At 38.6% G+C, this 26457-nt stretch overlaps 2 protein-coding genes across 9 annotated transcripts in view; one reads left to right on the forward strand and one right to left on the reverse strand.

The window, feature by feature from the left end:
- Window positions 1-21969, forward strand: part of TRIM37 (tripartite motif containing 37) — a 186689-nt gene extending 164720 nt beyond the window's left edge. For 5 of the 8 annotated variants that reach the window (XM_032871918.1, XM_032871920.1, XM_032871919.1 and 2 more), the window contains 3 exons: window positions 7694-7843; window positions 9127-9205; window positions 21701-21969. In XM_032871918.1, coding sequence (XP_032727809.1) covers window positions 7694-7843; window positions 9127-9205; window positions 21701-21704 — 233 coding nt within the window. In that variant the 3' untranslated portion in view covers window positions 21705-21969. Of the gene's footprint in view, window positions 1-7693; window positions 7844-9126; window positions 9210-21700 lie in introns of those variants that run through there. The other 3 variants (XM_032871923.1, XM_032871924.1, XM_032871922.1) reach the window with 2 other exon arrangements.
- Window positions 19421-26457, reverse strand: part of PPM1E (protein phosphatase, Mg2+/Mn2+ dependent 1E) — a 206834-nt gene continuing 199797 nt past the window's right edge. The window contains exon 7 of the mRNA XM_032871926.1: window positions 19421-24594. Within this exon, the coding sequence (XP_032727817.1) occupies window positions 23540-24594 (1055 nt within the window). The 3' untranslated portion in view covers window positions 19421-23539. The remainder of the gene's footprint in view (window positions 24595-26457) is intronic.

The raw sequence follows: 26457 nt of genomic DNA on the forward strand, positions 1-26457 counted from the left end.
GGAGCCTGAGATCATGACCTGAGCTGAAGTTAGACACTTAACTGACTGAGCCACGCAGGCGCCCTAAAGTCAGTCTTGATTAATATTTGTAAAATTTGGGGTGCCTGGGTGGCTCAGTGGGTTAAGCCTCTGCCTTCGACTCAGGTCATGATCTCAGAGTCCTGGGATCGAGTCCCACATCGGGCTCTCTGCTCAGCAGGGAACCTGCTTCCTCCTCTCTCTCTCTGCCTGCCTCTCTGCCTATTTGTGATCTCTGTCAAATAAATAAATAAAATCTTTAAAAAAAAATTGTAAAATACAGAACTATTCCAAACTCTAACCATTTAAAAAAAATCCTTTATGGTAACGGACTTCAACTCTGGCCCTTCATTCTCAGTTACATTTTCAGTATTCTGTGTGTTCTTCCAGGTTTATCATTCTTTATCTAAAAGCATAGGAGACATTTTGTAATATTGAGTAGCAGAGGTGTTTGGGGGTTTTTTTGTTTTTGTTTTTTAAGATTTTATTATTTACTTGAGAGAGAGCATGCGTGAGTTGGGAGGAGGAGAAGAGCAGAGGGAGAGAGACAAGCTGACTCTGCACTGAGTGCAGAGCCTGACACAGAGCTTGATATCAGGACTCTGAGGTGGTGATATGAGCTGAAATCAAGAGTTAGATGCTTAACTGACTGAGCCACTCAGGTGCCCTAGAACGTATTTTGAAATAAAACTATGTGTTTAAAAAAAACCCACAAAACTGTGTTTTGCCATTGTTGGGTCCTTTATATGTTAACTGAAAAGGATGTCAACTTTATTAATAAGATTGGGCATTGAAAATTTTTTTCCCATTTCTCTGAAACACTGCCACCTTTCACTTCTGTACTCATTTGAATTTTAATGATTGCTGAACTGTAGTTCAAAGCAAATATTCAGGTGCCACCATTTACCTCTGGCTGCCCTTTGAGAGGGTGTGTGGGTGGTGGCATTTTTAGGTTTTTCAGTTAAAGAATACTAAACACTCTCCTCTAGGTTGATGCTCCTGCGGCAGCCAGCATTACTTCAGTAGAAGAGATTAAATTAAAAGGATTTTTAAAGTGAAGTGTTGATTGTTAAAACATTAAGATACAAATATTTTGATTTAAAGTCTTTAAGAAAGGGCGCCTGGGTGCCTCAGTGGGTTAAAGCCTCTGCCTTCGGCTCAGGTCATGATCCTCAAGTCCTAGGATCAAGCACTGTGTCAGGAGCCCAGCTTAGCCAGAAGCCTGCTTCTTCCTCTCCCACTTCTGTTTGTGTTCCCTATCTCACTGTCTCTCTCTGTCAAATAAATAAATAAAATCTTAAAAATAAATAAAAAGAATGAAAGATCATCCTAAGGGATGAGTACAAATTAGCCAGGTGAAAACTAGTGAAAGTTGAGGCCGGAGTAGAAACAGAGGATGGATCATGAAGAGTTACGTTGGATGTCCAGCTAAAATTTGGACTTTGTCCTTTAGGATCTAAGCGAAAAGTGAGATAATAAAATTGTGTTTTTAAATTTCTATTTTAGCTGTGTTGTAGGGAATGGATTTGGAGTGGGGAGTGGGGATGTGGAACTCTAGGGGCAGGGAAACTGGCAAGAAGCATGTTAAATCACTGTTGGTGAGATCTGGACTTAATTTCAGCCTTCAACTCATAAATGCACATTATCGCAGCACCCAGAACGCTGAAAGTTTTTTTTTCTTTTTAAAGATTTTATTTATTTGACAAATCACAAATACACAGAGAGGCAGGTGAGGGGGAAGCAGGCTCCCCGCTGAGCAGAGAGCCCGATGCGGGCTCGATCCCAGGACCCTAGGATCATGACCTGAGCTGAAGGCAGAGGCTTAGCCCACTGAGCCACCCAGGCGCCCCACCCTGAAAGTTTTTGACATCAGTTTCATTTCTTACTTAGAGCTAATCTTTGACAGCTTATCATAAACTAGAGAAAGCCATTTGCTTGGCAACATTTAGGATCTACCATGTACTTGAAATGCTGAGATTTAGAGTTACGTGGTCTGTGTGACCCAGTAAGAAATTTTCTTTTATATAAGGAGCGGTATGATATAAAGAACCTAGAGCTGAGTGAGAAAACTGGCTGTAAACATGCAGATCAACAGTGCCACGGAAGTACAACCTTGTGGTTCATTGGTGTCTAAACAGCGTGTTTACCATTAGAGTCCCAGGGTAGGCACTGAGAAGCCTGAGAAGTGAGAAGGCTGGAAGAAGGGAATAGAGTGGATGAGAGTAGGAGCTCTGATTCCTTTTGGAATCTACTTTGTGAAGGAGAATGGGGCCTTACTCACAGATGTAGTAGTAGTATTCTATCAACAGGAAGCAATTCTCAAGAAACCTTTATTTTTCACACCAGTAAGCCTTGGTAGAAAGTTGAGTGGGCTTGTCTTATATCCATGGTTGGGAAACACAGGACTCTATTTGAGCAGAATTCCTAAGAGAAAATTTTCTGCGTCAGATGCCTATAGGTAAGTCTGTCTGTGGTGTCTCTGCCACATCTGTCTGAAGAAACTTTAAAATAAAGTTTCTTTGTTGTTGGTTACAGGGAATTTGGGACTACTGAGGTGGTTCTCTTAAATGCGCACATCGGTGAAATACGACCTCAGACATGTCAGGCATCAGCAGGCCTTTTCCTAAGTGGGACCATCTGGGACAACCGGGTGTTAACTTGTGTTTAATGGCTTGATGCGGAAAAGCTTGACACCACCCCCATCCCTGCTCCTGCTGCCAGTTGATACCCTCCCTGCAGAACCCCTAAAGTAGATCAGTATCTTCCTGTTCAGTCTAAGACTGGAGAGTGTGCTCTGATTGAGTTTCTATTTAAGTAGCACAGATCTCCTTTCGATTAAGTCAAGAATGTCAATACACTCATCCCAGGGAAAAGCCGTGGTATGCCTGTTAAAATCTTAATGGCACCCTATCTAAAAGAGGAATACAAAGTCTGATGCTACCCCCTAACTGATCCCTTTTGGGATACTGGTTAAGAGATTTTAATAGAGGGGGCGCCTGGGGCACCTGGGTGGTGCAGTCACTTGTGCATCTAACTCTTGGTTTTGGCTCAGGTCATGATCTCAGGGCATGAAATCGAGCCCTGCATCAGCCTCTACGCTGGGTGTGGAGCCTCTTAAGATTCTCTTTCCCTCTACCCCCCACCCCCCAAAAAGAGAGAAATTTTAATGTAAGTTACAAAAACTCAAATCAGCTGGCTTAAATAAAAGATATATTCTCTCTTGTATTAAGATGAAGTCTCACCTAACTGGTAGGGCAGTTTCAGGGTTGGAAAACAGCTGTTTAATTTCCTCAGGAACTCATTTTTCCCCCCATCTTTCACACTGCCATTCTCCGTGAATTGGCTTAGCCTCCCTCAGGTTGGCAAGATGGTTGCTGCCATTTCAAACTTCATATAGAGCCTGTAAAATTCTGGGAATACCGGAGGATTAGTTCATTCCATATATCTCTATCAACAAGGAAAATCTTTGTCAGAGCACCTTAACAACTTCCTAACATCCTCTCATATCTCAGTCACTGGCAAAAAAAGGAAACTTGGCAAAGTCTCAACATTTGGTTTCCCTCCTTGACCCATTCCAAATGGCCACATGGAAGAGGGGAGATAGTTGGACAGTAGTGAAGTTCCATATTAGAAAGGAGCAAGGCAGGTGAAGTAGTAGTGTCTGCTGCATCAGGTGGTTCCTGTTTCCCCAGTGTCTGAAATGTGAGCACCTGCGAATAAGGGAGTTAGAAATAAGTGCTGTACTAACAGTCCTAGCTTATAGGGGATGCTCAAAAAATGTGGTAGATTATTGATACAGAAATACTCTACTTCAGCTTTTACTGTAAGTTGTAGATTTTGTTTTCCACATTAACATCTCTGTGGCATCTTACATTTAATGATATCTTGTAATTACTATCAGTGACAGCTAGTTGTGTGAAAACCTACTGACTAATTCTGGTGAGGTTAAGAAAAGTGCAATATTTAGACTGCTTAGAGTTGGTAAAATAACTAGTTTGCTTTAGATACTAGTGGGGAGACATTGCAATATATGGGGCAAGGCACAGCAAATAGCTTGTGACATCAGCTTGGCTTCATTTCAGGTGTTTGACTTCATGTGTATTTATTTCCTCCCACTTACTGTGCAGGACCCGTTGACTCAGTAGGCCAGCTACTAAGCTAGGTGTGAGGAGACCAATTTTTCTTTGTCATTACATTCACAGTTAGGGAACCTCCCTAATATGTGTTCGTGGGCCTGTCTGCTACTGTATAAGTAAATTTATGCTACACTTCATAGGAATCCCGTGAGTGACATTCCAAGAAATAGGAAGTTTGGGAAACAAAATAATTCCTAAATTGGCATTTCAACATGTGATTGTATGTAGTGCTATAAACCTCGTTAAAAGTTCTAAATGTTACATTATTTGAATACTACTCAGTAATGTTCACAGCATTTTCTAGTGTTTGAATATTCAATGTGGGCCACAGTTCTTTTAAATACTATAAATTTTTTAAAGATCTGTAATGAGTAAAGAGTTTGAAAGTGAATTTAAAGAATAACTTAAGATTTGAGGAATTCCTGAAAATCCAGAGAATTCCATTTCTTTGTGAATCTGTCTGGAATTCAGAAACACTGGTGCCTGTGCCTAGAAATGTCAATTCAAGTGGCTTTTAGGATTTTCAGCAACAGTTCCATGAACGGCCACAAGGTGGAGGTGGTGCTTCGTGGAAGTAGCTAGTTTTGTCTCTCTCACACTTGGCTTTTTACAGCAAATAAGTGGTGGTTTTTTTGTTTTTTTGTTTTTGTTTTTTTCTTTGCTGAACAAGGAGATTTCAGAAATATCTACATCCAGCCTATGTCTTCTAAATATTTAAGGGAAAAGTAGTACTACACAAACTCCTCTTGAAAACAGAAGGGGAAGAATTTACCCATAAAGCCGTCTGGGGCTACTGTTCTTTGTTACAAATTCTTTTAACTACAAGCTCTATTTCTTTAGTAGTTAAAAATACCTATTTACATTGTCTTTTTTTTTTTTTTTTTTTTACCTGAGTGACCTTTGGTAGTTTGTATCTATCAAAGAATTTGTTCCTCTCATCTATATTCTTGATTTCATGAGCATCAAGTTATTTATACTGTTTCCTTATTATTTTAATGTCTGTAGAATCTGTTGTTATGTCACCTCTTTCATTCCTGATATTAGTAGTTTTTTTCCCTTTTTCCTTAACCTGCCTAGAAACTTTTCAAGTTTGTTGATCTTTTTAAAGAACTACCTTCTTGTGTCATTGATTTCTTTTTATGTTGTTTTCCTGTTAACCTTATTTATTCTTTACTTCCTTTTATTTGCTTTGAGTTTATTTGCTCTTTTTTTCTAGTTTCTTAATGTAGATGCTTTGATCATTGAGAGCTTTTGCTTTTCTAATGGAAGTATTTCATAAATTCCCTTTTAAGCACTGCTATAGCCATATCCCCGAAATTTTGATATGTTGTATTTTTATTTTCATTCATTTCAGAATGTGTTTCATTAATTCTGGAAAATTCTCAGCCATTTTCTCTTAATGTATTGTCTCTCCTTTGTTGTTTTTCCTGTGTCTGTGGCAGTCTATTTGACCCAATTGGAACTATTACCATTTAGTCCCTTAATTTCTAACCACTTTTTTATGACTTTTATCTCCTGTTTTTTAAACATTCTGTTTGATTTCCTCAATTCTCTCTTTAAATTTGCTGACCTCTTTTTCGATCTTATTTAAATCCATCTATTAATATTTAAACTCCAATGACTGTATCTTTCATTTCTAGAAAGTATGGGTAGTAATTTTTATTTTTTATTTTTTTGTGTAGTAATTTTTAAAAATGCATCCTTCCCTTTTCCACATTTGACAGGTCATTATTTCAATTTATGAATATCCTCCTATTTGTATATCTGCTTGACCCTTATTTCGGGTGTTTGTTTTGTAAATTTTGATTGGAACATACCTTTGAGAGATTCTTTTTCTTTCCCACCTACCACACCCCTAAAAAAAATCTTTTCTTTTTTCCTCCCCAACTGTGATAATTCTTATTTTAAGGATTGTGGAAGCTTCCCTCCAGAGGTGGTGTTTTTTGTTTGCTTGTTGGTTTTTTAGTGCTTCAAGAGTGTTCACTGATGTTTGCTGATTGTCTTTACCTGGGTCTTCATATGCTGAAGTAATTTGGGAGAGTATCCTGAGTATTTTTAATATGATATTATGAGATTCTGGGTTAAATCCCTCAGTTTGGTGGCACTTCAGGTTCTGGTGTACATCAATATGCCTCTTTCTATTTACCTTTCAGAGTCCTTAAATAACTGCTTTATGGGACTCCTGGGTGGCTCAGTTGTTGGAGCATCCGACTCTTCATTTCTTCTCAGGTCATGATCTCTAGGTTATGAGATCAAGCCCGTGTGGGTTCTGCACCGGGCAGGGAGCCTGCTTGAGGATCTTCTCCCTTGCCCATCTTTCTCCCCCACCTAATTTGGGTGTGCATGCACATGCTCGCTCGCTCTCTCTCAAATAAATCTTTAAAAAAGATGTTTAAAAAAATAGCTGTTTCATGCATTCTATACAGGTTTTATAGCTTTGTTCCATGGGAAAGATGGGAAGGAATGTGCTTATTAAATCTTACCTAGAACCTTCCCTCTAGAGTTTTTACTTTTGCTTTATTTAAATAACAGTAGCTCCTGACCAGTTGTTATGTTAATTTCCTGAGACTTGAATCTTTAAATCCCAAACCTAAATTAATCACACAGGCCTTAGTTTGAATTCTGAGATGAGCTGAGTCCACCAGAAACAGACAAGAGACTGTATTTATTCAGAAGGCACTTTTTCTATTCTGGGTTTTTTGTTTTGTTTTGTTTTGTTTTGTTTTGTTTTTCACCAAAAATGTCAGCTTTATGCAGGTAGTGAAGTTTCAGTCACTCAACTCCCTTTCTCTGGTGAGTCCAAGGGAACGTTAAAAGATGGTCACATCATATTCTTCGGAGCTGTGGTAGCATCTGACCCATTAGTTTTCCTTATCTTTATTTGTTTTGGCACCTGTGTATTTACCTTCTTTCCTTTAGATGTGGCTGTTCATTAAGTTAGTATTTTAAGTTCATATTTTCTCTAGCATTTACAAGCGCTTGTAGCAGAAAGATTTTCAGATTTTCTTGATCACTATCTTGTTGAAACAGAAGTACTTTCTATAGATTTTTTTTTCTTTTAAAAATCAAGTGATGTACATAAGAACAAAATTAGAGGCCCAAATGGGATAATACCTCATTTATTGCTTGAATTACTGGTATTTTTTATACACACATATACAGGTAAATATAAATGTGTCTATATATGTTTTAGGCTAGAAACAACAACATTTATATTGAATCAGGATTCAGAGTCTCTAGAAAAAACTATTCTCGGTATAATGATGTTAATACTGGTCTCAATTACTACTTGCAGACACTGTAGAAAGGGCAGTTTTAATCTTTGAGAACAGAAATAAAATCACTGCTCTAAATAACTAAAGAGAACTGAGGTCTGTGTGGTTACTTCTTTATTTATTATCTGTTTGGGGTCTTACATTGGCTTGGGATCCAGTGGAAAATTACTAGGAATCTCGGGTTAGTCAATGAGGAGACTTCCTTTTCCTTTCATTTACAGTGGTTTCTTGTCAGAAACACGTTCTCCCCTTCTTTCCTGCCAGGGATGAGTAGTGACAGCGATATTGAATGTGACACTGAGAACGAGGAGCAGGAAGAGCACGCCAGCATGGGAGGGTTCGACGACTCTTACATGGCGCAGCCCCCAGATGAAGGTGCAGCACCTGATGTCCTTTTACAGAGATTAATAAAAGGTCTCTTCTGCCGCTGTCGCTGCTGCTGCTGCTGCTGCTGCTGCTGCTGCTCCTGCTTCTTTGCTGTTTCTGCTGCTTTTTTTTCTTTAATTACTGTCATGTGTGAGAAAACATTCTGTGGGGTAAACTACATGGTGAACCCTGAGAACAGTTTGCTTGGTACTCTCTGGCTGGTCAGACGCCTGCCGGCTGCTGCTTGGTGGAGCGGGGCTTGGCAGCCTGCGTTAGTACAGCCTGTGACCTGAGCATAGCTTTTAGGGTGCATAGAGTTGCTTAAAACAAAAACGAAACTGAGAAGACTTTTCAACAGAGGCAGTTGCCTAAATATTTTACTATATGCCCTGGTATAGAAATATTTGTCAATCCCTGGGGAGGGTTCAGATGTTACTAGATGTTATTAGCCTAGCTAATGAGATAACTTTTCAAAAGATTTCTCCTGATTTCTTAGAAATGCGTTTAGTTGATGGAAGCATCATTTTTTTAAATGTCCTGTTCCTCCCAAAATAGTTTTAGGAATAAAACTTACTGAGAGAAAGTCATTGTTAGTATTTTTGCTTTGTTTTGTTTTAGGAGTACGATCTAATGATTTGATATTACATATACAGTGTGAAATGATGAGCACAGTAGGTTTAGCTAACATCCGTCACCATCGTCAGTATTTTATCCGGAGACCTTCATGATCACTCTGAGCATTCCTCCGCAAGATTTGCTGGAATGACAACATTGTCAGGCTCATGCTAGTTGTCAGCTTTTTAATTTTACAGATTTCCCTGGTATTCTAGTGTCTTTTTCAAAACAGAGCTAAGCATTGGATGATAATTAAGTATTATGCTTTTAGTAATTTTCTCTGTTTCTGAAAGAACAGACAAATTTTGGGAAAGTTATTTTGAGTCTGATGGGCTTGTAGTGGTACTTGCATGTACGATTTAATTTGCTTTAAAATACATTTTATGTTTACAGAATTAGTCTTCAGAGTATGTACATCTCCTCATTTCCTTTTCCCTTTTTCAGCTGCTCCCACAGTGTCCCCAGGAGGACAAAGTTAGGCAGTGCCTTTCCTATTCTAGTTGTGGGTATTACACATTTTACTTTTTCTTGTTTATTTTCCCTTTGTACTTGCTTATACCTGCCTCAGATCACAAATGCTTTGAAGACAGAGGTTTATCTACCACCCAGTACATCTTTATCGCTTAAATAATATGCTTGGTAAGATCATTTAAGTACATGGAAAAGAAACTACTGGTGTTTAAAAACTGTTATCTGCTTTTAAATTTTTATCTTAGATACGCATTCCAGTTTTCCTGATGGTGAACAAATAGGCCCTGAAGACCTCAGCTTTAATACGGACGGAAGCAGCGGAAGGTAATTTTCAAATCAAGAGAACTGACTTGCAAGCTACCTTGCCCCTGAGATTTGCTGTAGTTGGTGCTCATATTGTCATCAGTGAGATAATCAGATTAGGTCTTATTTTTTTCACCATCTCTACCTGAAATAGTAATTCTGAAACTTTAGAAAGTAGTATAATTTGTAGTATGTGACATTAGTACACAGGAAAAAATTAACAGCGTGGAAAAAAGAATTCTGTGTAATGTAATGAATTAGCAGTGTAGTCCTCAATCAACTTAGTAAATTAGTATATTCATAAAAGGCAGTTTGTTTACTACCCTAGAAAGGTGATTAACTGCCACACAGTGTATGAAGAGCCAGTGCATGCGCTCAGTGTCCTCCTAATCCTCGGTGCTCTTCTGTCCGTGGCTAGATGCTCAGTTGTGTTTAAATGACCACCTTTGTGTTTTGGGTTTTAATAATAGTTTATAGCTTCATTAATGCCTGTAAATTAGGAAACAGAAAATGATTTTTTTGTGTAGATTTTGCCCTGTAGATACTTCATGTGATTATCTAAAACAAAACTAGGCTGACTCTCCTCTTTGGAGTATGTTAGCTGACTAAAGTTGATTTATTTACCTATTCTTGTTTGTTCAAGTGCAGGCACACTGATTATTATTGGCACATAATCTTTCTGTTGTAGAACTTTTAGAAATATAATTTTAAATGAGCGAAGTTCATGTGAATTGGTTGTTTCCCAGTCATACAAACATATGAAAGATCATTTTAAATTACTTTTTTTTCCCTACCTGTTACTAAACAACTATAGTGCAAGAAGCATTTTAAAACTCTCTTTTCTCTTTTATTTTCATTAGTTGGACATTAGTTTCAGTGTCAGTACATTTAAAGATTCATACATACTGCACAGTGGTTTACATGAAACTGTGGTATAATGTTTACTTTCATGCTCAATCAGCCCAAAATAATTGCCAGACTTCTCACCGTGCTCCTGCATTTGTGTTTGAGCCGCTGTACTATTCGTGAACGTTCACTGAGAGTTGGTAAGACTGTTGAAGAAGCATGAATCTGATACACATGTGAGAGGAGCCTCATCTACTTCTATTTTACTTATTTCCCATGTCTAATGTCTTGCCAAATGCTGTGATTCATGGTTTGCTTTTGTTCAAAACGGTTCGCACTTTTGTTAATAAAATAAACTTGAGAAAATATCATGCCTCTGCAGTTTATTAAAGTGAGACAGGAAGCTCCTGGGTTGTTTAGTTTGTTGTTGTTGTTGTTGGTTGTTGTGGTTTTTTTTCTATTCACATTGTCTGTGTATGATAGAGGCTGTTAAGCTGTGCAGATGTTAGTAAATGCGTGGGGAAATTAAGAGACCGACTTAGACTCTTGGTAATATATATGGGTACTTTTTCCTCCTTAGAAGTTAGTTGGGAATATTTAAGTACTATAATGTAAGAAGTTTTATATATATACATATATGTATATATATACATACATATACATATATAACTATAAGAAGTAAAAATTTAGGATTCGCTTACAAACATGCTAAGTTTTGGCATGCTGTTGTGTAGTTGTTAGGTAGTTTATCATGCAATAAGATTCTAAGGCATTTCTGATACATTCTTTAACACATTTCTGTGTCTGTTAGATGGATTTCATTCTGTTAAGATAATTTTTTAAATCCAACTTTCTCTTAGCCCTGTACTACATTGTAATGGATGAAGTTATAAGAATTTTGCACCTCTACTGTTGAGGGCAAACCATTTTAAGGATTGATTAGTAGATTTTTTAAAATGAGACTCATCAGTTGGAATCCACAAACACGAATATGATTGACTACTTTGAATCTCTCGCTATTGCCAGCTCTTTTTTAAACTTGTATTTGATATAGAACTCAGTGCTTTCCCACTTATCTTTATAATTCTTTTGTTTTCAAAATACAGAAAACTACATGTGGTTAAAAACTAAGAAAAGCCCGAGAAAAGACTATGCATTTGGGGAAATTTACTCGTAAATGCTTTTAGCATGGGTGATTTAATCAGGAGTTTCTCTTGGGTCAGTCTATATAGTAGCATTTTGAGGTATCCCTCTGACTTTATTGGGAGGAGGTACACTTTTTTAAATCCAAATGTTGTTAATCTTTGCTCTTAATTTTCATGACCTTGAGGTTTTTTTTAGTCTGTGGATTCCCTAGAATGGGATAGTGGTATTTGGACTGTGATATATTTGGATCTTCAGTATTTTTCTGGCTTTTCTTATGCTTTCAAGTTATGTATAAAAACAATCAGGAGTACTGCCCTTATTTTAGATGAATTGAGAGCTGGTTGAAACCCTTTTAATTTGGTAGAATTTGAATTCACTACATCAGCAAGACTATTTTTGTTTGTTACAGCTGCAGGAAAATTTGAAGGTATTTAGTTCTTTATACTTGCACAAAAACTTTGGAGGGAAAATATTTTGAGCTTAATTGGCATATTCTCATGTATTTTAGGAACCTATTTGTACCATATTCTGATTCCATATTTAAGAATAAAATCTATTTCTTGAAAAGCAAAAAGTGCAAGTTTCTAAAGAAATATTGAACCTGCTCTCCTGGTATAAAATCATCTATTTCATAATTAAAGTTGACAACAGGTTTTACCAACCTGTTTCAAGAAGAAACTAGTAGGGTAACTAAAGGACAGAATGAGTACTCAGAAGCAGTTCTATTATGGTAAAGAAAATCATGTCTCTATTGTTGGGCTCCAGCTCACTTCAAGTCATGTTGTTTGAGAATTATAAAATAGTAAGAAATATGCAACTTGGGGCACCCAGGTGGCTCAGTGGGTTAAGCCTCTGCCTTAGGCTCGGGTCGTGGGATCGAGCCCCACCATGGGGCTCTCTGCTTGGCGGGGAACCTACTTCCCCCTCTCTCTCTGCCTGCCTCTCTGCCTACTTGTGATCTTTCTCTCTGTCAAATAAGTAAATAAAATCTTTAAAAAAAAAAAAAGAAATATGCAGTTTATATAAATTCTCACAGTCCATTGAAGAAGACCTTTAGGAGTCAGTTAACAAGTGTCTGGCATTCTCTCTAGGTAGATAAACTGCTGTCTTTGAGCCAAATCCCTACTGCTCTTTGTTTGTGTAAACAATGGTATTGAAACAGAGTTACCGTCCGTTCATTTATGGATTATCAGTAGCTGCTTGTGCCCTACAAGTGGAGTAGCTGCTAAGGAAACCTATTGGCCTCACAGCCTGAAATACTTACTCTCACACCCTTCACAGATAAAATTTGCTGGCCTCTGCTCTGTTGATATTAATGGGAACTTCATGTGTTTTTAGTATAGAGGTTTAGGCTTTTAAAAAGCATGATTTTTAAGTCAAAAAGAAAACATTTGATTAGTTCTTTTGTGCTTTGTTTTGTGGTATGGGGTGATGGGCAGTTACTGTCCCATTACAGAATGAATCATAAACCTGAAAGACCAAAAGATTTCTTCAAAGATGAAGGACCCCTTGGCTTTTAGTAGTGGGATCTTTGAAAAACAGAATTCCTTTCCCAGTTTCTAGCCTTGTTATATGTGAAGTCTGCACCGGATTCCTCAGTGGTGCCAGGAAGCTTTGCGTTTTCCCTCTTCCTTGGTGTGGTGTTCCTGCTTTGGCTCTGCTAGACTGTTGGTAGCTGTGAGTGAGGGAAGAAGTCATGGGAGAAGGTACCAGTTCCTTTTCCTCTCCCCATTGGTTGTTCATGATCTGGTCTGCAGGAGATTTGGCTCAAAAGCGATCCCTCCCATTCCCCCCCCCCCCCGCCGCTGCCGCTGCCCTTGTAACTGTCATCACCTGCAGTCTGTGCTTCATGAGTTCCTCTGCTCTGCTGCTACTTTCTGGCACTTTGTGTATCCTAACAGTTCCTATCTTTTCTTTTGTTCTTTCTTTTTTTTTTCCTTTATATTTTTACCCTTTTAGCCAAAGAGCATAGTAGTTCCTAGTCTTTCCTTCCACCATTACCTTGTTTCAGTACTCAGTTTTGTTTTTTAAGTAAATTCTACCGCCAACATGAGTTTGAACTCCTGCCCCCAAGATCAGGAGCCACATGCCCTACTGATTGAGCCAGCCAGGTGCCCCCAGTATTTAGTACTTTTATCTCACATTTATTCCTGGAAATTTTTTTATTTTAAGATTTTATTATTACACTTGATCTTAGCCAAAGGCCGAGAAGCGATAAAGATTTTATTATTTATTTGACAGAGAGGGAACATAAACAGGGGGAATGGGAGAGGGAGAAACAGGCTTCCCACCGAGGAGAGAGCTGGATGCGAGACTCAATCCCAGGACTCTGGGATCATGAACTGAAGGCAGATGCTTAACTGACTGAGCCACCCAAGCGCCCTATGGAAAATTTCTTCTTAAAAAATGTGCTCTCAGTGGACGCTGCCGAGTAAGCATCGTTAAAGTCTCCCCTCCCACCGCCGTCATGTCTAAGTCAGAGTCTCCTAAAGAGCCTGAACAGCTGCGGAAGCTCTTCATCAGAGGTCTGAGCTTTGAAACAACCGATGAGAGTCTGAGGAGCCATTTTGAGCAATGGGGAACACTTACGGACTATGTGGTAATGAGAGACCCAAACACCAACCGCTCCAGAGGCTTTGGGTTTGTCACATATGCCACTGTGGAGGAGGTGGATGCAGCCATGAACGCAAGGCCACACAAGGTGGATGGAAGAGTTGTGGAACCAAAGAGGGCTGTCTCAAGAGAAGATTCTCAAAGACCTGGTGCCCACTTAACTGTGAAAAAGATTTTTGTTGGTGGCATTAAAGAAGACACTGAAGAACATCATCTAAGAGATTATTTCGAACAGTATGGGAAAATCGAAGTGATTGAGATCATGACTGACCGAGGCAGTGGCAAAAAGAGGGGTTTTGCTTTTGTAACATTTGATGACCATGATTCTGTAGACAAGATTGTCATTCAAAAATACCATACTGTGAATGGCCACAACTGTGAAGTAAGGAAAGCGCTCTCTAAGCAAGAGATGGCTAGTGCTTCATCCAGAAGCATCCTCTTTGACCAAAGAGGTCGAAGTGGTTCTGGAAACTTTGGTGGTGGTCGTGGAGGTGGTTTTGGTGGGAATGACAACTTTGGTCGCGGAGGAAACTTCAGTGGTCGAGGTGGCTTTGGTGGCAGTCGAGGTGGTGGTGGATATGGTGGCAGTGGGGATGGCTATAACGGATTTGGTAATGATGGAAGCAACTTTGGAGGTGGCAGAAGCTATAATGATTTTGGCAATTACAACAATCCTCAAATTTTGGACCCATGAAAGGAGGCAATTTTGGAGGCAGAAGCTCTGGCCCTTATGGTAGTGGAGGCCAATACTTCGCCAAACCACGAAACCAAGGTGGCTATGGTGGTTCCAGCAGCAGCAGCAGCTATGGCAGTGGCAGAAGGTTTTAATTACTGCCAGGAAACAAAGCTTAGCAGGAGAGGAGAGCCAGAGAAGTGACAGGGAAGCTACAGGTTACAACAGATTTGTGAACTCAGCCAAGCACAGTGGTGGCAGGGCTTAGCTGCTACAAAGAAGACATGTTTTAGACAATACTCATGTGTATGGGCAAAAAAACTCGAGGACTGTATTTGTGACTAATTGTATAACAGGTTATTTTAGTTTCTGTTCTGTGGAAAGTGTAAAGCATTCCAACAAAGGGTTTTAATGTAGATTTTTTTTTTTTGCACCCATGCTGTTGATTGCTAAATGTAATAGTCTGATCATGACGCTGAATAAATGTGTCTTTTTAAAAAAAAAAAATGTGCTCTGGGGTGCCTGGGTGGCTCAGTGGGTTAAAGCCTCTGCCTTCGGCTCAGGTCATGATCCCAGCGTCCTGGGATCGAGCCCTGCGTCGTCGCGCTCTCTGCTCAGCAGGGAGCCTGCTTCCTCCCCTCTCCCTCTCTGCTTGCCTCTCTGCCTACTTGTGATCTCTCTCTGTCAAATAAATAAAATCTTAAAAAAAAAAATGTGTTCTCTTAGGCCTAAGGATGTAGTAGTTACTGCTTGCATTGTGCATAAACATACTGTTTCTGGACAACTTTGACCAACTGTGTCAGTGAATCCTTAAGTAACCTTTGAGGTAGATGATATGAGTGTCATACCTATTTGACAGAACCATGCAGTTCGGGGAGGGTAGGTGATTCTTTCAAGGTTCAACACCTTTCACAAGGATGGAATGAATTGCTGGTCCTAGTACATTTTTCAATTCATCACAATTGAACCAAACCCAGCATTTTTTTACCTAATTAAAAAATTAAAAGCTGTCCTATTTTTTAACTTTTATTTTCAGATAATTTTATTTATTATTTTGAGATAATTTTAGAGTTACCAGAAGAGATACAGAAATCTTGAGAAAGTTCCCATATACCTGTTACCGAGCTTACTCAGCTTCTGCTTTTGTTAATGTCTTCTGTAACTGTAGAATAGTAATCAAAACTAGGAAATTAGTCTTGTTTACAGTACTATTAATTGCAGAATTTGTTCTGATTTCACCAGTTATTTCATTAATGTCTTTTTTCTGTTCCAAGATCCACTCCAGCATCCCACAGTGCATTTAGTTGTGTTTCCCTAGTGTCCTCCTGTCTATGACAGTTCCTCGTCTTTAATGTCTTTGATGACCTTGACATTTTTTTAAAGACACCAGTTATTTTATAGAATAAAATAAAACCCTATATGGGTTTGCTTGCTATTTTCTTATATTTAACTGAAGTGAAGCATTTATTGGAAAGGCTACCACAGAGGTGATGTGCCCTTCTCAGTGCCTTATATCAGGAGCTGTATAATGCAGATATTTATTTTTTATAATGTCAATCTTGATTACTTGGTCAAGGTAATGTCTGCCAGGATTCCCACTACTTATGGTTTTTCCCTTTGTAATTACTGAATATTGGGGACAAATGCTTTGAGACTATGCAAATATTCTGTTTTATCTCTTAACTAATTTTAATACCCACTACTGGATCTTGGCTACAACAGTTATTACAGCAGTGTTCTAATGGTTTCCTCTTTCTCTAATTTCTTAAGCATTGGGTTTCTGTAATGAAAAGTTGTCCCTTCTTCCCCATTTAGTTTTGTTTTGTTTTTTTTTTTTTTTTTTTTTTAGCCTTCAGTATTATGTCAAACACTTTCCTAAAGTTATTTAGGTCCCAAGATTGAGTTACATTAGTTCCTTTCTACACCATCCTCTTCAGTGTGATTATGTGATTCATTTGTAATAAAGTAAGATTCATCTGTTACAGTCTGCATTTTGTCCTCCCCACAAATCCTGGTTGATCTTTAAATTTACATACATTAAAATTCAGCCTTTGAGATACAGTGCAGTGTATGTGGGTTTTGCCAGATAGAGAGTCGTGTGTATCTGCCACCATAATACTACATCAGACAGTTCAGTCCGCCTCAGAATTCCCTCACGAGAGGCACATCCTCCCTGGTACCCCGCCCCCAACTGCTGGCAATCATGATCTTTTAGTTTTCCCTTTTCCAGAATGTCATTTAACTAGAATCAGCAGATAGCTTTTGACTTAACAAAATGCAGTTTAGTTTCATCTTGTGTGAATCAGTACTTTCTTTATTCCTTTATTACTGAGTAATATTTCCCTGTATGGGTATACCACAGTTGATTCACCCTTGGAAGGATGTTTGGGTTATTTCCAGTTTAGGGTGATTATGAATCTTAAAAACATTTGTGTGAAGGTGTTCTCATTCTCTATAGGAATATATACATTGGAACGGGATTGCTGGATGTGTGTGTAATAATCTGGCAGCCCTGTGTCTCTGGCTCCTGGGATATGCCTCTTATAGTCCTTGGAATTCCCAGAATGATAGAAGTGTTTTTGTTATTTATGGTGGGTCCTGAATGTTTATGCTAATGAGATAACTCAGGACAGGGAGTGGGGGCTGGAACAGTAGAAGAACTAATCATGGGATTAGAGGATTGGGGCTATAGTCACTTCGTATCAACCTGAATAGTTCAGCCTCATTGCCAGTGAGTCGGTCACACTTACCTTATGAAACCCCAGTGAAATCTCGATACTGAAACTCAGATGAGCTTCCGTGGTAGACGGTATTCTGTACTGTCATCCGTTGTTTTGGGAGGATAAAATGCCTGATCACAAGGAACCTTCACACGTGTACTCGTCTAGACCTCTATATGTCCATTCTTTTGCCCGGTTCTGATATATATCCTTTTGTATAGTAAAACTGTAAGTAGAGTATTTCCCTGAGCTCTGTGAGTTCTTGCAAACTTTCAAACCTGAGGGGGGATGGTAGGAACCCTCAAATTTGTAGTCATTCGTGAGAAATGAGGGTGGCCTGGGGCCCCCAAACTTGGCAGCTGGTGTTTGAAGTGAGAGAACTTTGCCTTTAAACTGTGAAATTTGGCCTAACTCCAGGTAGTTGATGTCAGAACTCAGCTCAGTGAGTTACATGGTACGTACTGCTTCACCTTGTAAGAACCTGCTGAACTTCTCCAGGAGCAGCGGTGCTATTTTACGTCACCAGCGGCACTATATATAAGGGTTCTAGCTGCATCCTAGAAACACTTGCTACTGTCAGCATTTTTTTATTTTAGCCATTCTAACAAGTGATACTGGTTTTGCTGATCCTTTGCTGAGAATTTCTGCATCGATACTCATGAGGGATATTAGTCTGTAGTTTGGTTTGTCGGTCTTCATCTGATTTGGTATCAGAGTAATGCTGACCTTACAAAATAAATCTTAAGAGAATGTATAAAATTGGTGTTATTTATTTTTAAAATATTTGGTAGAATTTACCAGTGAAACCATCTGGAAGGGATTTCTTTTTCCTAGGTGTGTATTTTTGGTGTTTATCCTGCTCTGTATTCTGTGAGGTTCCTGGATATATGGTTTGAGGTCTGTCATTAAATTTTCACAAATTCTCGGCCATCTTTCAAATGTTTCTTCTGCCCTATTCTCTTTCTCAGATTCCACTTATGCATATGTTAGACTGATGTTGTTCTGCAGACCTTACATATGTTCTGCTGAGTCTATTTTGTCTTCGTTTTCCCTTCACTGTGTGTGTATATGTGCGTGCGCGTGCATGCACACGCGTTTTTCAGTTAGGGTAATTTTCATTGGTTTATCTTAGTTTACCGATTCTCTCCTCGGCAATATACAATCCACTAATTAGCCAGTCCGAATCACTCATCATCTGTGTTGTGTTTCATTTCTAGCATTTCTATTTATAGTTTCTCTTTGCTGAAATCACCCATAAGATCTTGGGTGATCTTTTCCATAACGTGTTAGCCATAGTTATTTTAAATTCTGTTCCTAAACCTTTGTCATAAGAGTCTGGTTGTTTTGGGGTTTTTTTTTCAGAGTTGTGTATTTTTTCTTTGACATCTAGTTGTTATTTCAACATCTGTATATAGTATGCTATGCTCCCAAGTGACAGTACCATCTGTCACCATAAAACGCTATTACAATACCACTGATTGTATTCCTTTATGCTGTACCTTTTATCCCTGTGACTTACTCCGTAACTGGAAGCCTGTATCTCCCAATCCCTTTTATCCATGTCCCTACGACCCTCTCTTCTGGCAGCCATCAGTTCTCTGTAGTTACAGGTCTGTTTCTACTTCTTATTTTTTAGGAGATGATTTTTTGGTTTCAGGTCTCACATTTTAGGTATGTCATCCATTTTATTTTTGTGTATCATGTAAAGTGTGTGGTCCAGTTTTCCTACCACCATTTATTAAAGAGACTGACTTTTCCCTCTTGTGTACTTTTACCCTTTGTCATAGATTGACCTTGTGGGTTTCTGGGCTCTCTCTATCCTGTTCGGCTGATCACTAGGTCTCTTTTTGTGCTGGTACCATACTCTTTTGATTACAGATTGATTACAGATATTGAAATCTGCGATTGTGTTACTTTTTGTTCTTGTTTCTCAAGATTGCTTCGTCGTATTAAGGGAGTCGGTTCTGATGATTTCTTCATTCTTCAGAACACACTTTTTGTTTTCATATGGCTTTATATATTTTGTTGAAAGTGACACATCTTGTGTAGGGCAGTAGATCGTTTGGTGAATTGTTTTTACACCTGCAAATGGCAGGCCTTTCTTCCCGCTGAGACTTGTATTGCAGAGTCTGAATTAATCTAGGTTAGGAGTTACGCGTGGTTTGAGGTTCATCATTACTATAATTAACCTTAGGACTAAGTAAATTATCTTTCCTTTGAATAAAAAGACAAATGACATGTGGTTTAAATTGCTGGGTTTTATTAAGGTATTGGCAAAATTTCAACATACGTCTTACCTGAATAAACAGTTTTAATAAATAAAATATGAAGGACCACTCATGATTACAACTTAACTCAAAAGTGAGCTGTAGAGCAGGTCTGTAAATTGATAAATTTACTTGGTAAGAAATGATTCACTTCATTTGCTTCACTCCATAGAGAATTCTTTGCAGAGAAATGTCATGAACAAGGGAACAAAGCCTATCTCTCACCAAAGAGCACCTAGAGTAAGAGTTAACAATGATGTATCTGTGGGTTATATAATACATCAGAGTTTATTAGAGTATTTCCTTTTCCAGAACAACTGCTGTGTCAGTCTGGAGTTCCCTGTCTTACTTGCTTTTTCCTAATTAGTACAATAAATAGTCTTCAAAATAGAAAATTAAATGCTGCTAGATGAAGTAATTATTTTTCAACACAGTACCATTCGTCTGGAAAATAGTCATGTGATAATACTGGCGGTATCTTACTTTGGAAATAAAAACATTTAAGCTATTCACAGGTCAGAACAGAAGAGTGGGTAATTTGTCCATTAATATGACATGATTTTAAAAGGTAAAAAAAAGTATGTTCTTTTGCTAATTTATGACTCAAAGAAAAATTGTTTGAAATGATGATGTGACCTAAGCTATAGTATCCCCCTTTATGGCCTTGCGTAGGCAAGAATGGTCGAGTGAATAAATTATATTTAAACACTAAAATAATAATTTATAGGTCACTTTCTCTCAAAACCTTGGCAAGGCTTTGATGGGGAAGGAAATTCTTGAACCACAGCAGTTTTATCTGTAAACACTGAACTTCTTTATGCATCATTTTCATCTGCCCATCAGATGTTGCATTTCTTACTGGCACAGTGTTCCAACAATGGAGTATGGTTGTTGTGAAGATGCGGCGTGACACTATACCACCACATTGACATTATACCACTATAAATGTGGTCAGAATCAGACTCGGTGTTGACACTGACATTGTTGACATTGTCCTTGGAAAAGGTGTTACTTTCAAGGATCCTCCTAGTTAACTTAAATGCAACAGAAACTTTAATCTTATTAATTCAAGGACAGTGGATGGCACTTCTAGGTAAAGAAAATGTATATACATATGTGTTTCCACCATCCTCTTTAGCACAGATGTAAGTGGGATTAATTGCCCCAGTGTTTGGTGCTGTAATGTTGCTAAACCTCAGATATCCCTCAAAAGTACACATCTAGAAAGTGAACAAAGGAAACCTTTAAGTTAGGGACTGATTCCCTTTGAAACTCACAGTGAATGTACAAGGAGTTTGTAATGACTTCATTTGGTAACTTGAAGTCTGTTTCCCTAACAAGTACTACACTTTCTTGTTTGTATTTGTTTTACTATTTCCTATTCTAACAACACTGTAGCAGGCAAACAAATTGATGCAGATCATGTTAAATTGAAAAAGGGATACCGTCACTCTTAAGGATTGAGTGTAGGATTTTCACCACCACAATTACACAATTAGTAAAAGTACAAAACACGTAATTCACAGACTATTACCTCAGCACTAACAGTTAATATATATTATATACTTTTATACTGTCTAATATTTTTACAATCACCAGATACACCATCATTAAATACAAATTACAGAATGTGTAGATACCATTAGTTAGAGGGGTACTTATTGCTTACATTAGCAAGCAGCAAATAAGGGCACAGGATTTGAACTGAAGGGAACTACTTTCTATCACCAGTGGCATTAAGAGATAACACTGCATTTCACAAAGCACTGCTTTTTACCTAGTTTATAGAACCAAGAGCAGCATATATCATACCAATAACCACTACTTTAATATTATAGAATTTTAAAGGACTTACCTTACAAATGGTACCTAACTACTCTATAAATATGCATGTTGTGAACAAATGAATAGTTGCTATTTTTCACAATATTGGTTTATAAGTTGACCACACTATAGAACTACTTTGCTTTATTTTCTAGAGGGCTACTGGTATGAAAAATGGAATTAACACTGCTTATATAGTCAGATCTACAGAATTCAGACCCTTAAAGATGTGGTCTGTATTCATCTGAGTTTCATCCAACCATTTTTCCCCACTGGAAGAAACCTATCATTTGTATCTTTCCTTTCACCTTCTGATCAAAAACAGTAGCAATGGACAACTATAGAAAATCTTCAAAAATTTTAATTTAGGTAAGTGCTTTGGATTGTGATATGTACCAATATTCTGCCTATTTTCTTGTTTCCTTAGATAATTTGATCTGAAACTGACACTGCACCTGATGGGTTGTTAACAAGATCTAGGCTTCAGAAAATGACAGATGTGAGTGAGGTCCGTGTATGGGGGTCAAACATCAGGTTGGTGAAAAGATTCTGGTGAAAAGAGCCACGTTTATTCCCTCCTCAGCCACATGTCACAGGACTTGAGAAAAAGAATAAATGACTTCAAAATCAAGAGAAATACTGAAAATCTCCACTTATATCCAAATTGTTAAAAATAAAATCTACAGATTAATCTGATCTTTGAAGTTTTTGTGTACTTGCTATAGCTATACTGGCTTCCTGAATATGCTACCATCCTTTGTTTTTAAAGTCTAGGAATCGGAGTTTCCATTTTGGGTCTGGGGAACATAAAGTAATTGTATTATTTTGTAAAAACACGGGCAGTGGACATTTCTCGGCAAGAGCAATTGGTGCCCCCCAGTGGTGTGAGTGAGGGGGCAGCTTTTATCCATTGGCATGGCTGGTCCACACTTGACTAGGGGAGGAAAAGAGGTCATGTAGTGACACTCAAGATTCTCAAGAGAATCAGAGGCTGCTTTGCTGACTGAATCTGATTACTGGTTTTTCTGCTGTTAGTTGAAGATATGCTTCTAGCTTGAAACTACAGAAATGGCAAAAAGCAGACAACTTCAAATTATCAAATGTAAGTAACTATTGAAATGAGAAAGAGTCCTCTCTGCCGTCTGGAGCTGCCTGTAGCAGGACTGGAGCTTTCTCCATTCATAACTAAGTAGACCTCAGTCTCCTTTTACCTGCCTTCTCCTTTGCACTTGGCCTCTGGGCTCACTTTAGGCAGTACTTTCAACCTTTTTCACACCAGTTACTTCATTCCCTTGGGGGAAACAATGTTAGAGAACTTAAAACCATATTTTTCATTCTCCAAAACCTCTGTTTATTTTGTAGTAGTATATGCCCTTGCTGTCTGTGAACTTAGAAATACTATTTGATTTTTCCTTTTTAAATGGCAACTTGATTCTAGTATATTTGTACCTAACATCATCTCCATTAAACCAGTTTTATTCCTGAGATGAAGGTACAGTGAAAAATATCATAGCATCATAGGTTAAAACCAGTTGACAGCAGTCTTCTAAAATGACAAATAATAAAAATCCCGCCCAAAGCACCATAACAGGTTATGAAACTCCCAAATAGCTACACAGCCCTAGGAAGTATTTTAATTCAGAAAATTTTTATAATCTTTTATGTTACAGGAAAAAAAATTAGTAAATCTTTTTGACTATATACCACCTCACAAGTCAGAAAATAATGACACTTTCATACTAGTTTTCTACTTTCATTGTAACCAGTTAAAACCCATATGGCTTTTGGTCTTTTACCAACCCAAAAAAGAGGGGGAGGGTTTCCCTCATAGTCCCCAGTCTCTTGAGGAACATCCCCCAACTACATCTGATTATGCATTAAGTTTTCCATAGATACATTAGGCACATCAAACCAGATTTCACCTGCATTGAGATTTCGACACTAGATAGCCTGACTAAAATAACGAACTCACAAGCTTCCACTAGTGATGTGAAGGGATAGTAAAGTGGGGGTCATATGTAGGTGTGGAGACACATCACAGGGACCAGTTGTATAATTTTGCTAGTGAAACCGCCAATACTTTTTTTTTTTTTTTTGATTGAAAACACTACTTTGAGGTTCCTAGAGATCTATTTACATTTAAGAATTGAGCCATCCATGGTTTCATAATGAAGCACATATATTTCAGAAATGTCTACCTTGTTTCTACTCTGATAGTGGTGTTTTTATTGGGGGAGAGCTAGCTGGCCTACTCGAACGAGGAGGGTTATATTTTATAGCTCCAGGGGACACCTGGCTCTGGAATATCATTACTCTTGCTGAGCTTCCTCATGTTTGCACTAGGTCCTTTCCAAATATTTTGCCTCCACGGCAGAAAACTTCTGAACATCCTAGTTCTCTTCCCACTTCGAGTAAGTGAGGACAGACTAGTGCCTATTTTGTGGGAAGGCTCTTGAGCAGACATAAATGAATACAACTTTGGGTTAAACCTGAATCCGTGCCGTCTCTTTGAATAACGACAGCGTAAATGAGACAATCTGGAAACTCTCTTTTCCAGGAATTTGAATTGTTCATCTTCCAACCTAGGACAGACAGGAGACAAGCTCTCCATTCTGTATATCTGCTGCCCTGTTGAACCCAAATTAAAAGAGGGAAACTCTCCAGCACCACTCTGTTCAGGCAATGATGATTGAACTGATTTTTTCTCCATTATTAGCTCATTAATAGGATTTGCTTTCTTTGGTGCACCAGGACCAAACATCTCAATTGGTGGCAAAAACTGGGCACTGTGAGGTTTGCTTGCTTCTATTTGTGTGAGATCTAGGTAGCCTGGGTCTTCCAGCACGTTGATTTGGGACCCTGGGCTCAGGCTAGTTCTATCAGTGAATGAATCCACGCGCCCATCATAGCCTAGATCGGCTGGTGCTGAGCACTGGTGCTGTGGCCAAGGGCGTTTGCACTCTCCATGATTCTCCTTATCATCCCCACCATCTTCTTGCCCTCCTTGAAAAGAGTTCTCTGTCCAATCTGATTCCTCACTAACATTTACAGCTTTGTTCATGTCCCTCAGGAATACCACAATAACAGTGATATTATCACTTGACCCAGCATCACGAGCTGATGCAACTAATTTGTGGGCAACCATGCTACTGTCTCCATTATTCTCCTTCAGGTGGTCAGATACAACTTTCACTGCCTCATCAGGGTTCACGGTGTCATAGAAGCCATCACAGGCCAGAATGAGGTAGTCTTCAGTTCCATCCAAAACAGTAGAGGCAGAGTCTGCATCCCCACAGATATATGGCTTATGTTCAGCGTCTCCTGTGGGAATTGGAAAGGAGGTCAGATTTCCGTTTACCTTGCATGTGAGAATGTTTATGGCCAATGCTGTGACTGATCACAATTTACTGGCTTGTGATCTGAATTTATTGGAAAGAATTTATAAACTAGTTTCAGATAAAATGCTTGAATTCTTTGTTAATGAGATGCTGCTCACTCCTTACTCTTAAGTAACTGCCATTCACTGGGCTTAATTCCTCACTAGCTTACACTCTGCATCTTGTGCCTCTAGCTACGACTTGGGCTTAGCTGAGCATGGCAATAAATGTCAAATCTAAGTTTTTTGCTGTATTGAAAAATTCAGTGTTACATAGGAAAATTTTGTTGGTTAACAGATTTACTTTTTTTAACTAATAGTTAAGTTTGATTTGAGATTTGAGAACAAATCCACATTGAAAAAGTTGTGGTCATTCTGTTAATTAAATACTTAATTTTCTGTCCTTGCTTTCAAATTAATAGCTTTATGCTGCTAGCACAGAGAAAGGTTTGAGTTACAAGGGATCTTAAAAAATCAAGTCCAACTCCCGTCAAGCCAGGAAAAGTCATCCCAAGATTCAGACAAGAACTACAACGTTTAAGTCTCTTGGTTCCCAGTCCAGTTTGCTATCTACTTTTTAATGCTGCTTTACTGTAACTTCTAGAGAATAACTGGAAAATGTATGACCACATTTCTCTCCTCTTAGGGACTACCATATTTTTGGTGTCTTCATTTGTCTCTGATCAACGCCCCCCCCCCCTTCCTGCCGCCACCGTCTTTATTGCTGTTGTTCATCCTCCACTTGTGAACAACTGTGAGAACTCCCAAGGCCCTACTGGGTCATTATTTCTCCTTTGTTTAGCTCATCCACTTATAGAATGACATTTGAGCTGGACCTTGAAGGATAAGTTAGTTAGCAGGCAGAGAAGGGCCCTCGGGTGAAGAAATAGCATTAAACAAAGACACAGAGGCAACTGTTAAGGAGTGATGTGTAGCTATATATGGGATGCTTGGATTGGAGATAGAAACCTAGCCTAGTGTGGGCCTAAGGTCTCCCGTCTATCAACAGACTATGGAGAAAATGATCTCCAGTGGATCTTTCAGATCTGGAGCACTTCCAGATCCATTCACTCTACATTCATTGTTTTCCTTTGGACACTTGGAGAGAGCCTAGCCAAAGGGTCTCTCTAGTCTATTAAGTAACCATATAGCTTAGTAGTACAAGGGATACTCATTTACTACTTTTTTACATAGAAAACCGCATTTAGCAATAATTCTTAGAGTACCATAATTGGGAAACAGTAGTTAAAATTGATAAAATGCTTTATCATTTGTAAAGTAATGACATATAGCTTAGTGGTTAAGGATGCCAGCCCTGGAGTCAGACTGCCTGGATCCAAATCCTAGCGTTGGTTTACTTGTAGGCCCTCATCGGTTACCGTCCTCTCTGGAATACTAAAATAGCTTTTGGACTATGGGATGATAAAATGAAGATAATTATACATAAATTATCTGGCTCTGTCATCACCACTTCTGGTATCTGTTCTAAGTTCTCTCTGACATTTCCCATCCCTGTTTAATCCTCCAGTAGGCCCCCAAAACTCAGTAGGCGCCCTGGAGATAACTGCTAGAACTGGTGTGGGCCATGTGCCCTATCCAGTAGGTTTCATGATGGGACACTCAGAACAACAGATACTAGATAAGAAACTAGTCTTTTTCATACAGCTGCCAGAGCCATCTTCCCTCAAACATGGTTTTGAGTCCATCAGTTTCATACTTCAGCTCTCATAGGCTGCTGGGAGGCATCGGTCAAAACTTCAATCATGAGATTCAGTGTTCTCCACCAATCAATCCACTTTACTAAATTT

The sequence above is a fragment of the Lontra canadensis genome, unplaced genomic scaffold (genome assembly GCF_010015895.1).
Source record: "Lontra canadensis isolate GAN:19392208 unplaced genomic scaffold, GSC_riverotter_1.0 scaffold43, whole genome shotgun sequence".
NCBI lineage: Eukaryota > Metazoa > Chordata > Mammalia > Carnivora > Mustelidae > Lontra > Lontra canadensis.